We start from the raw sequence: 13,334 nt of genomic DNA on the forward strand, positions 1-13,334 counted from the left end.
TGACCAGATTACGCATTTAAGCTTTTTGAACACATTGTCAACATTGTGATTGTACAGAACCTCGTGACCAGTGTGCGTGAGAGCAACTGCACCCCCGTGTTCAAAACACACCAAAGCTTAAGGAAAAAACAGAACAGAATGGAGGAACATGTTGATAATGGGTAAACAAAAAACAAAACAAAAAACACAAGTAGTAGGCTGTGCATATCTGACCTTTGACCTTCAGCTTTTTTGTGTTTTGAAATCGACCCTGGATAAAAACTATAACACCAGAACAAGAAAACAAACATGTCAACTACAAGTTTATAAAGAGCTACAATGCAGGAACAGTCTGTGGGAAATGAGGGGCTTTTTTTGGGGGGGGAGTGCATAATTTCCTCCACCTCCTCAGAGGTTATGTTTTCACCCTTGTTTGTTTGTTTGTTTGTGAACAGCCTGTAACGCACAATCTTTCACATAATATGGATTTTGTTTGAGATTCATATCCTGATAGGCAAGAACTGATTAAATTTTCAAAGTCATAGGTCAAAGTCAGGAAAAAATCTTGTAAAATTGGAAAAATCCCTGTCCTTTAACATTGAACAAATTTTCAAAAATTCATAACTGTCAACATATTTGACAGCTTTATGTAGGATGGTATCCTTTATTGGCTGACAAAGTTTGATCTGGATTACAGATTTTTGTGGCCATTTAATGTATATTTTACATTATATCTTAATCAAACGTGTCCCAATCACTCTCATATTTAAAAGTGAGGTGCAGAGTGGCACTCACTATCACCTGACAAAGTCTGATCCGGATCTGATCCGAATTGTGGATTTTATTGGACATTTGAACTTAATATTATAAAGCCCCTTTGGTGTACATTTTGCATTATGTCTCAATCAAAAGTGCCTCAGTCACTCTCATTTTTCTGTTATGGATTTACCTACACCAACAAACTGGATGGAGGTTCCAATTTTATGCCTGTTTGTCTGTCTTCCAGTTATCAGTCGGAAGCCAAGTGTCAAAAATCAATGACAAATTGTACATAGCAAAGATAAGCAATGTTCTGTGAAAATTACCTGAAAAGAATACAAAAACCAAAAAAGTTGAAAAAAACAAAGCTAAACCTGACAACACCACAAAAAAAAAAGAAAAAAAAAAAGATTCAAGTGCATGAACTAAATACATCCTCCTGACATTTGATCACAACTAATTAAGCTTATGAAAGGTCACTTCTAACAGGACTTTGACCTTGAACATTTTTTCCAAGGTAAAATATCGTCGAATTGGAAACGAGTGCTGGTGGAGGTTTGCGCTCTACGAGCTTGTTGCTCTAGTATGACTCTTAAATGAGGCGGGTGATGAACTGCGGGTTTTTGCAGCCCTTCCTCTTTTTGGTTTAGCAGACGTCTAATTTCCTGTTTAAAATGTGTAATGTCCTGCTAATGAGTCTGCAGTGTAATTCTAGAAATAATTACACATTACTGCGCCCCATTTACATTTTAAACATGCATTCTCCCCGCCCACTTTTTCCCCAGATTGCTCCAGTTAATTTGTTCCAAACTTTGATGCAGAAGAATAAATCAAAAGACAGTCAAAACAAAGTCGCACTTTCTTTTGTTAAATAATGATTTATGTGCACCATCTGAGTCACAAACGAAGCTTTATCATTCTGAGTGACAGGACAGTAGCTGCCGCAGGCTTCTGATTAGTCTGTGCATCAGAGACTTTGATCCACGCGAGGTTATCAGTAAGTGCTGGATTCCTTTGAACATAGACACTGATACAATATTCGCAGCGTGGTTTAGTACAGACATTACAGACTGTGAGATTTCTTCTCATGTCAAATCATTCCTCACTGTGCTACTGTGCCTGTTTACGTCACATTTTGTTCTCGCTCACCTGAAGGCACAAGGAAGGACCACGTGCACAGTCGTCCGTCCTGCAGCAGGCTGGTCTGACTGCTGCAGGACGGACGACACCTCTGACAACAGCAGATGCAAACAGTACTTAATATTTTGGCGACTCAGTGTGGGACAGATTGCTCAACAGTTTCTGGACAGGGCAGTGCAGGACTCAGTGAAACAGGCCAAACATGATCACATCCTCAGGGAGTGAAGCAGACATCATCATTAAAAATTCCATTCAACCCAAAATACAACCCCTGGCAAAAATTATGGAATCACCGGCCTTGGAGGATGTTCATTCACTTGTTTAATTTTTTTAGAAAAAAAGCAGATCACAGACATGACGCAAAACTAAAGTCATTTCAAATGGCAATTTTCTGGCTTTAAGAAACACTATAAGAAATCAGGAAAAAAAAATGTGGCAGTCAGTAACGGTTACTTTTTTAGACCAAGCAGACGGAAAAAAAATATGTAATCACTCAATTCTGAGGAAAAAATTATGGAATCATGAAAAACAAAAGAACGCTCCAACACATCACTAGTATTTTGTTGCACCACCTCTGGCTTTTATAACAGCTTGCAGTCTCTGAGGCATGGACTTAATGAGTGACAAACAGTACTCTTCATCAATCTGGCTCCAACTTTCTCTGATTGCTGTTGCCACATCAGCTTTGCAGGTTGGAGCCTTGTCATGGACCATTTTCTTCAACTTCCACCAAAGATTTTCAATTGGATTAAGATCCGGACTATTTGCAGGCCATGACATTGACCCTATGTGTCTTTTTGCAAGGAATGTTTTCACAGTTTTTGTTCTATGGTAAGATGCATTATCATCAAGAAAAATGATTTCATCATCCCCAAACATCCTTTCAATTGATGGGATAAGAAAAGTGTCCAAAATATCAACATAAACTTGTGCATTTATTGATGATGTAATGACAGCCATCAGTGCCTTTACCTGACATGCAGCCCCATATCATCAATGACTGTGGAAATTTACATGTTCTCTTCAGGCAGTCATCTTTATAAATCTCATTGGAACGGCACCAAACAAAAGTTCCAGCATCATCACCTTGCCCAATGCAGATTCGAGATTCATCACTGAATATGACTTTCATCCAGTCATCCACAGTCCACGATTGCTTTTCCTTAGCCCATTGTAACCTTGTTTTTTTCTGTTTAGGTGTTAATGATGGCTTTCGTTTAGCTTTTCTGTATGTAAATCCCATTTCCTTTAGGCGGTTTCTTACAGTTCGGTCACAGACGTTGACTCCAGTTACCTCCCATTCGTTCATTTGTTTTGTTGTGCATTTTCGATTTTTGAGACATATTGCTTTAAGTTTTCTGTCTTGACGCTTTGATGTCTTCCTTGGTCTACCAGTATGTTTGCCTTTAACAACCTTCCCATGTTGTTTGTATTTGGTCCAGAGTTTAGACACAGCTGACTGTGAACAACCAACATCTTTTGCAACATTGCGTGATGATTTACCCTCTTTTAAGAGTTTGATAATCCTCTCCTTTGTTTCAATTGACATCTCTCATGTTGGAGCCATGATTCATGTCAGTCCACTTGGTGCAACAGCTCTCCAAGGTGTGATCACTCCTTTTTAGATGCAGACTAACGAGCAGATCTGATTTGATGCAGGTGTTAGTTTTGGGGATGAAAATTTACAGAGTGATTCAATAATTTATTCCTCAGAATTGAGTGATTCCATATTTTTTTTCCCCTCTGCTTGATCTAAAAAAGTAACCGTTACTGCCACAGTTATTTTTCTTGATTTCTTATAGTGTTTCTTAAAGCCAGAAAGTTGCCATTTGAAATGAATTTAGCTTTGTGCCATGTCTGTGATCTGCTTTTTTTCTACAAAATTAAACAACTGAATGAACATTCTCCAAGGCCGGTGATTCCATAATTATTGCCAGGGGTTGTAGACACATTGAAGCCCTGTTACAATATGATGTGGCTACATTCATTTATTTTTAAGAAGAGATGCTTGACCTGAAAGGGAGCCAAAGAATGAGAGGATCTGAGCGTAACAGACCAAATCCAAAAAAGACAGAAAACACCAAATGGCTCCAAAACTATGGTCACATTAGCTACAAGCAAGAGCAAGCGACAGCTTGCCATTCATTTTCAATCAGAGTGGACGTTTTGCAGGAATAAGAGAAATAAACCAGACGAGAACCTGTTTTATGCAACTGCTGAGAGATGCGACACGACACGGCGACTGTCAATCTGAGTTAAAAAGGCATCGTGACGTCAACCGGCTGCTCGCTTGAGAAAAATTAACAAGGTGGTGGAAAATGCTCCGAAACGCCGGTATTTCTGTGTAAATCTAATCTGTTTTCCATTTTTCCCTCATATATTTTGTACAAGCAAGAAATAAACACTCTAATAATGCTGTCTCTGTAACCAGGTAACACCTTTATAGTGATTTACAGGACATCTTACGGAGATGTTAGGATGCTAACTACATCTACAGCTATCCTCAGTAACTGCCAGTGGGCATCACACTGAGCACCAAAAGGTGGCAGCATCACCCTACGTGCATTAAAAAAAGAAAAAACATAAGTACAGACTAAAAATTAAAATCACATATTTACAAACTAAAATAGCTAAAAACTGTGCAGTCTAATTCTAGGACTATGATGCCAGGAAGGCTGAAGCAACATCAGACTCCTCTAGGGGCAACGATCAAATATTGGGCGGTAATTGGGTCCAAGCGATAATTGTCCGTGGGAAGAAGCTCTGCCAGTACTGGTCAGTTGATGCGATACAGAAACGGGAGAGGGTCCACTGGTCCGAACCTCTTTATATTATTTGATGGTGTATATTACAATCCCAACTGATTTTAAAGTTCACAAATAGATGTAATACTTTGAAATAGCTAACAAACCAGATCCAGTTTTGTTCAATTTACAAAAATAAAACATATGATTCTGTTGATATACACCATTAATATCCTTTAATTGTACTGTTGTCTATAAATCAGTTTAATTCAACAAACAATAATTCAACAAATAATGGTAATTCACCATTATTAAATGGGTTTTTGTTTAATTGTCACACTTTTGTAACATTACTTAACCCTCTGGGGTCCAAGGGCATTTTTTTGGACAGTTCATTCGCCTGGCATAAATGTATTATTATTGCTGTTAACAGCTCTCCCTGCATCCCACAATCACGTTTTATGTCTCTTTTTTTCAGGACATGTACTTTCAAAATATATATGCTATAGTTGTGTTTTATAAGTGTAATAAAGGTTTACAATCAGAAATAAGAAAGGAAAAAGTAAAGCAGTAAATAATTTTCCACACACATTTATTCAAAACACACAGCAAACTGTAATAAACTAGTAACACATCACTCCTAAAAACAATCTTTGGTGTGTCACGTGAGGTGAATCTGCCCTATGATTGGATTTTGGAAAACCATTTGGTGAACCAATTCCGATTAAACTGGTGAACCAATTCCGATTGGACACTCATATTGCTCACGTCATCACTCAGCTTCTATGAGGAGTACAAAGATGGTGGACGGTGGCTCAAAAGTCTGCGGAGATAACTTTTCAGCAAAAAAACAAAAAAAACAAGTAAGTTTCTATCTCATATCATTAAAAAGTTATTTATAATTTAGTAAAACTTGGTCTCAGCCATCGTATATGATGGCGTCGGCCCCAGAGGGTTAACCTACTTTAATGCAACATATAGTCTACCATAAATGTAAAAAGAACTTCAACATGCTCTCCATAATATTAGGACTAGTGGACCCTAGGACGAGTGGGAAGTTCCCACAGAAATATTACTGAAAGACTTTGGACTGAAACAAATCAAGCAATCTTTGGATTCTTTAAGCAGTTGAACATGGAGGAAAAACTCAGTGACAGTGTTGGGTTTTTGCATCCTTTATAATCCATAATTAAACATTGTGCACAGTAATGCCAACTAACCACTACGTAGGCACACCTAAGGAACGCCCATCCAGCAACAACTGCCAATTGGTTGTTGGCCTCATTTGTAGCTAATGTGACTACAGAGTAAGAAGAAAACAGAACTTCACGTACATGGAAAAAAAGAAGAAAAAAAATTTCCTTCAGTGGTAAATGTACACCATGTGGTTTAGTTTTTACGTCTGCACTGCTGCACTTGGGCAGCATCTTCACTGTGGCATCAAGGTTGGCGTACATTTGGCTGATGTGATGAAAAAATCCCAGGTTATGAGCTGGTGCAGAGCCTTTTTGATGACATGACATGCCTCGTGAAAGGGGAAATCACACCGCTGTGGTCAGGCAATGTGCTTCAAACACAACAAAATGATGCCAAAAACAGAGGAGCTCGATGTTTACACCAAGTACAAAAAATAATACGGTTTAATATTGGCACAGTGGAAACCGAAGTAAGACAGACGTGTTGCAACGCCGAAATAAAATCCGGCCTTGAACTGCTTTTTATGCTGCATTCACGTGTGGCGGGCGGTAAACCGGATGTTCCGGTGTTTGTGTCTTAAGATGTCAGGCTATGGGTATGCTGCAATGGCACATGCTGTCAAAAGGTAAAAAATTTGGCAAATTTTATTTTTGGCGCAGCTGCAAGGGCAAGCTTGATGCTGATTTATCCTCAACGATGGTTAACGGCAGACGGCGAGATATTAAATCTGTTACTGCAGAGACGCTCTGTTCTACATCACATAAACAGAAATGACTTGCATGGCATTACAGAGAGAAATTAGGCATTAAAGTCATGAAAATTTCATCCTTTAAGCAGCAATCAGAGCCAGAGCTTCATGTTTTTTAACACCACTGCATCTGTTGTTTGATGATGATGATGACGGTTTCTGCAGCCACAGTTGTCATATTGGGTCGGCGATCAATCCTTCACATTCTACACCATTTTGGTTTATCCTTTCCCAGTTAGTTCAGGTTAGGCTGCTGGATGGAGAGGACTTTTCAAGTGGGCTTAGTTTTTTGTTTTTTTGTTTTTTTCCAGGAGACTTGCACACGTGCCTGATGCTTCTTTCTACCAACCACTACGAACTGAACAGCATTCCGGACTGTGAATTGTTGATCCATGTGGAGGATGTGGCCCATCTGGTTGGAGATAAGTAGTGTGCCTAGATAGAGAGAGTGGCGTTAACTCAGAACATGGCGCCGTTTTAAGCCCAACTGCACTAAACTACTGAATGAACCTTTAATGTTTTCAACATTTTTTAAAAATCATTTACCCACATACAGCATCACATCCAAGTACAGGTACTATCAAAATCAAAATAAAAATAGTTAAGCTATCAAATTCACAATTTGATGATTTATTTAATTAATTTAAAGCCTGATTTATGCAGCTGCTGCACTGTAATTCCGTGTCATGCAATGACAATGCAATCTACGTCATTGGATTATGCTTTGTTCTGAACTAATTTGACCCTCAACAAACTTTTTCTTTCTACAATCATCACCTCCAAATCAAAGGTAAGCTGTACATTTTCCTCTTTTACCGACTTAGTGCTGTAAAGTTGCAGACTTTTCTGCTCCATTAGCGCGCGCACTGCAAAAAGTACTGAAAGTAGCAAAGTGTCAAATCACAGCCGGGTGTGATTTGACACTTTGCTACTTTCACTGCACAGCCTGCAGCCTGACGCGCATGAGTCTGAGCACGGTGTGGAAAAATAAACGGTCTGACTTTTAATTACGGAAATGTCTCCAGTCCCACATGCGAAATACATTGCGATCATACGGAACATTTTATCCGATGCGTTATGTTTCGGACGCGGTCGGAGCACCGACCCAGCGTTTGAAAGGACCCGGCATAAAATAAGCAGAGCACGGTTCAAAGGATAACAGAATTTAATAAACATAACAATGAGATGCAGTGCTAAACAACTAAAAAGTCCGCGGTCTGGTGAGGTGGAAACACGGCGCGCTCTTAACAGCGCAAACGGTCCGGAGCCACAGCAGTTCGGACCCAGGGACCCCGCCGACACCCCCCAGGTGGCCGCGACAAACCGAGTCTGTGAAGAAAGAAAACATGAGCTGAGTCCAACTCCACACAGAGAGACACAACTCAAAGGTGCACGCAATCAGCAAACACTTCCTGGCTTAAATATATATCAGCTTCTTACCCTGCAGGCACGGAACAACTCAGTTCAAATCTCCACTGCAGCAGAAGCTGATTAGACAATTAGCATAACGTGACAGCTCAATAACACAAGGTGTGAGGGACACCAAATCCACTGTCATTACTTCATAAAAGTCACCAAAACCAAATTACCTCAGGAAGTGTGCTGAAGAGCGTGAGACCTCACCCAATCCTCCTTCACAGACTGTGGCGTCAAACCTGGAGCGGTCTCTGCGTCCGTGATGGTGAGATTGTTCTCCTGACGTCGATCTCACACGTCTGCTCACAAGGTCGAGTCTCTGGCAATCACACACTGTGCATTCAAGGTTTAAATGCAGCAATCTCTGATTAAGACAAAATACACCACAGCTGTGAGTCCTGATGACCTGCATGTGAAAACAAGCCTCAGGTGTTCAGGGTGAGGTCCTAATGCTCAGCCACTCAGTCCTGAATGCATACCACCTGGTGGGAGAAACAGAAAACAAAAACCAAGCCAGCCAAACACCCCAGCACATAACACGATGTGAGGGAAAAATCCGCTGTACAAAAATCCGTTATATACAATGTTTATTACATGGAAAACAATACAAAAACTTTGGGACTTTTTTGTCCGGTGACTGCAAATATCCAGTTTACACGATGATGGCTGATTTTATTTTTCCAAATTTTTTCTTCTGTTTGAATCTGAAGGGAATCTGTACATCTTGAAGCCCTTGTTGTGTCTATTTGTGCCTCCAAATGCACAACAACCCAGCATTTTCAGCAAATGAATAAATAAAATAGATAATAAATAAATGGATTTACATGCAGACAGATTAACAGCAAACGCTATTTTGAACCCAAGATGGCACCAGGAGTCCTTTGACCGATTTCTTTCAACTCGTCATGTCGCCACTCTCTCTAATCAAGGCACACTAGACATGAGGACATTGGGCCACCTGTGACCTATGAAGGTTCATAGGTGTTTGCGTTATCATGCAGCCTGTTGAGAGTTTGTCCCATTTTTGCATGTGTTTTCCGATAGTTTACGGATTTGTACGAAACAGCACAATACTGGCGGTAATCATAGTGCAGCCAAGGTTCAAGTGAGACACAACCTTAAAGCAAAAGTTCATGGAGAAGACAGTCAACAGTGGTGGAATATTTTGATGAGAGTTTTATATATATATATATATATATATATATATATATATATATATATATATATGTAAAGCTTGTGACGTATTGAACACAGGCCACCTCCATCTAAAATCACTGCCTACTGTTTTGTTTCTTTGGTGGCTGAAATAATATTTTTGCCACGTTTGATGTTGTCAGAGTGTTTCAAGGTCTACAGTGCCCTCTAGTGGATCTTTTTCTTATCATTCGTGCTAACATTACGGACGAGTAGAAGTATGTAGATGCCACATTTATGCACGCATATATTTCTGTGATTCATGTATGTAAGTGGAAAATAACACCTAATTTCCACATATTGTTTGTGTAAAATCCATAATATACGCAATACTCCCTCAAGTGTTGATCGCAAAGAAATGCATTTCTTAACAGACTACAGCCGCCACGAGAGGTGGATATTGTCTGTTTTTCGTCATCCAGTTGTGTGAAATATACACACAGAAAACTATAGACACAAAAACAAGAGGTGGCAAAGTAATGAACTCATATTCATAACATGTTAAAACTCACTAAAATAGTTTCTTTTCACTTTGCCAACTACACAACAATGGAGCTGAAGGAGTTGGCTTGTTAGCATTCCAGAACTTGCTAGCTTACTAAAACTAGCTTCCTGGCACACAGCGCGCACGGCCTCTGTGAAACCCACATCAAAAGTTGACATTTTTTCAACATATGTGAGGCAAATTCTGGACCAGAGGAGGTAAAAATGGAAAGAGAAGTGTTGCACATGCAACAGTATGTCATGGAGGCTTCCACAGAAATAAGTGATACACACACACACACACACACACACACACACACAGAGGGACATGGAAATGAGATGTTCTGCCATTTGATGCACACCCCATAGATTTATGCATGTAAGTACATATATTATTCTTTAAACATGTATTAGATAATGATAAATTCCATGCGGTCCATCCTGTCAGTACTGATGTAAGACAAGAACTTAATAATCATCCAGGACTGCGAGCTCATGACTGCAGTTGTTGGGTGGTAAAAGGAAAACCTGTCCACCCACAGCAAAACGTCTAACCTTCACCAAACGCATACAATGACTAAATACACTCATTATCTGTTTGAACCACATCTCCTGTCGTAACCTAGATGACGGTAATTCCACTATAACAGCCAGTATGACTATTTTTTTACACTTCCAACACGTGAATGCAGCATTCAATATTTTCAGCTTCTTGAGACAACTGAAGTGACTGAGTGGAAAATGGACACAACCTGACATGGGTCGGGTCTCGTTTGCTAAAACACCAAATGGACTTGGTTATTCGGTTAGAAGCAGCTGTGAGGTGTTCACAGTCCGTGCTGAAATAAAAGGAGGAAGAGTCCATCCAGACTAGATGATCTCTAACTGTCTGGACAGTTGTGCTTACATAAAGGAGTTCTGGACATCACGTCACACATGCACCTCCAGGTTAACATGCATGTCCAACTGGTTTCATCATGGATGGTGAAGTTTACATACTGGTATCTGGGAAACAGCAGTAAATGCCAACTACTGTCCCAAAGGACAAATACGAACATTCCAAGCCACTGTCGGGAATGAGGTTTTCCTTATTTTAAAAATGAGTGACTGGCATGAAAAACTAAATAAAACATTACCGCTGAGTTTCAAAAGCAGATATAAACTGGACAGAAGATGATCATTTATCTCATCTACAGAAATTATGTTTTATTATTTGAGAGTTTCCAATTCAAATTGTCCCCCACCACTCTAAGTGTCCTCAAACCTTCCCAGTGCCCACTTTTGTCCTGATAAGAGTTTCTGAATCTGCTTATTTTTTACTCTGACATTGCATTTGAGTCCTGCTGGAGCCGTGTGAGATTTTTGATTTGAGTTCGTTGACATCATGTGGGAATCTGTGCCTCTCAGGTTCAAACGGGAACAATACTGCTGACAAGACGTGAAAAGACTTCCTACAGTGCGTCGGGTTTGGTGGGGGAAAAAGTGAAATCAGACTGCCCTTTCAGAGTAAATGCAGAATAAATTATCTGTGAAATGGAAAGCAGATTGAAGCTATATTTTGATTGAATTAAACATGAATTAATTTCGGCTCTCCTGCAGGTGTCCAATGGTAATGGCCATTCTGATTCGTTCCTCTCTCTGTATCATCCTCGGAGTCCACATCAATCAACACTTGAATCCGTACAGCTCTTAATAAGAAAGCCCCCCCCACCTTCCACACACACATAAAAACCTTGTCAAGAAAAGCGTTTGCCACTCTGATGTTTCCTTTGTTGTTCAACAACCCAAAAAGCAGACTGGTTAGTTGCTACAATCACTCAACTTCCGAGTCCTCGAATGAAGGAGCTTGAGGTGATAAACCGCAAGAAAAGCCGAGGAGGCTTTCTTTCGTGCCTGAGGACAAAATGTTCTGACAGACAAAGTGTCAGGCTACCAGACCCAGGCGTGAGACCTTAGCAGAGAGGAAGGAATGGATGATGAAGACGATGGGCTTCGGACATGAGTGAAGGTCGAGTTGCTGGAGGGGGACAGAAAAAACAGAATTAATCAGGAGCATGTACAACCTGAGAAGGTTAAAAAAGTGCACACACATACAGTTTTGTGTGATTAGTGAGTGCCACGCTGCGCCACGGAAGACTGCAGGTCTGTCAACAACAGTTGGAATCACCTCTGTCAGTCTTGTGTTTTGATTGGTTGTAGTCAGAGTTGTAGTCTTACACACCTCTCTGCAGCTTCTCTCCCCCTGCCATCCCCTCATTACCCCATCCCCGTAGAGACGGTGCCTGCTCCCAGACCACCAATAACCAGCAAAAATCTATTTAAGCATAAAAATTCAAAAAGAAAAAATAATATAGCACCTTCAACTGCACCACAGACTAAAACAGTTAAATGTGGTCTATTAAACATTAGGTCTCTCTCTTCTAAGTCCCTGTTAGTAAATGATATAATAATTGATCAACATATTGATTTATTCTGCCTTACAGAAACCTGGTTACAGCAGGATGAATATGTTAGTTTAAATGAGTCAAAAACCCCGAGTCACACTAACTGCCACAACGCTCGTAGCACGGGCCGAGGCGGAGGATTAGCAGCAATCTTCCACTCCAGCTTATTAATTATTCAAAAACCCAGACAGAGCTTTAATTCATTTGAAAGCTTGACTCTTAGTCTTGTCCATCCAAATTGGAAGTCCCAAAAACCAGTTTTATTTGTTATTATCTATCGTCCACCTGGTCGTTACTGTGAGTTTCTCTGTGAATTTTCGGACCTTTTGTCTGACTTAGTGCTTAGCTCAGATAAGATAATTATAGTGGGCGATTTTAACATCCACACAGATGCTGAGAATGACAGCCTCAACACTGCATTTAATCTATTGTTAGACTCGATTGGCTTTGCTCAAAATGTAAATGAGTCCACCCACCACTTTAATCATACCTTAGATCTTGTTCTGACTTATGGTATGGAAATTGAAGACTTAACAGTATTCCCTCAAAACTCCCTTCTGTCTGATCATTTCTTAATAACGTTTACATTTACTCTGATGGACTACCCAGCAGTGGGGAATAAGTTTCATTACAGTAGAAGTCTTTCATGAAAGCGCTGTAACTAGGTTTAAGGATATGATTCCTTCTTTATGTTCTCCAATGCTATATACCAACACAGTGCAGAGTAGCTACCTAAACTCTGATGATGCACTGTGTTTCTTTCTCTTTTTGCTCTGTATGCACCACTCTGCATTTACTCATTAGTGATTGATCTCTGCTCCCCTCCACAGCATGTCTTTTTCCTGGTTCTCTCCCTCAGCCCCAACCAGTCCCAGCAGAAGACTGCCCCTCCCTGAGCCTGGTTCTGCTGGAGGTTTCTTCCTGTTAAAAGAGTGGGAAGTTTTTCCTTCCCACTGTCGCCAAGTGCTTGCTCACAGGGGGTCGTTTTGACCATTGGGGTTTTCCGTAATTATTGTATGGCTTTGCCTTACAATATAAAGCGCCTTGGAGCAACTGTTTGTTGTGATTTGGCGCTATATAAGTAAAATTGATTTGATTTGATTGGTCACCTGTGTCAATCAGCTGGGTTAATTTTTGGTTCCAGGCTCATGTGTACAACATGGGGAGGGGATTGTCAAGTGGTTAAAGCGGCGGGCTTGTGACATTGGTTGAAATCCCTCTCGGACCAGA

General features: G+C 40.3%; 1 protein-coding gene across 1 annotated transcript in view; it reads right to left on the bottom strand.

Moving 5' to 3' along the window:
• Positions 1 to 9,701: 9,701 nt before the first annotated feature.
• sntb1 (syntrophin, basic 1) overlaps positions 9,702 to 13,334 on the bottom strand; it is a 145,479-nt gene continuing 141,846 nt past the window's right edge. The window contains exon 8 of the mRNA XM_034175229.1: positions 9,702 to 11,677. Coding sequence (XP_034031120.1) covers positions 11,585 to 11,677 — 93 coding nt within the window. The 3' untranslated portion in view covers positions 9,702 to 11,584. The remainder of the gene's footprint in view (positions 11,678 to 13,334) is intronic.

Source organism: Thalassophryne amazonica, chromosome 7 (genome assembly GCF_902500255.1).
Source record: "Thalassophryne amazonica chromosome 7, fThaAma1.1, whole genome shotgun sequence".
Lineage (NCBI taxonomy): Eukaryota > Metazoa > Chordata > Actinopteri > Batrachoidiformes > Batrachoididae > Thalassophryne > Thalassophryne amazonica.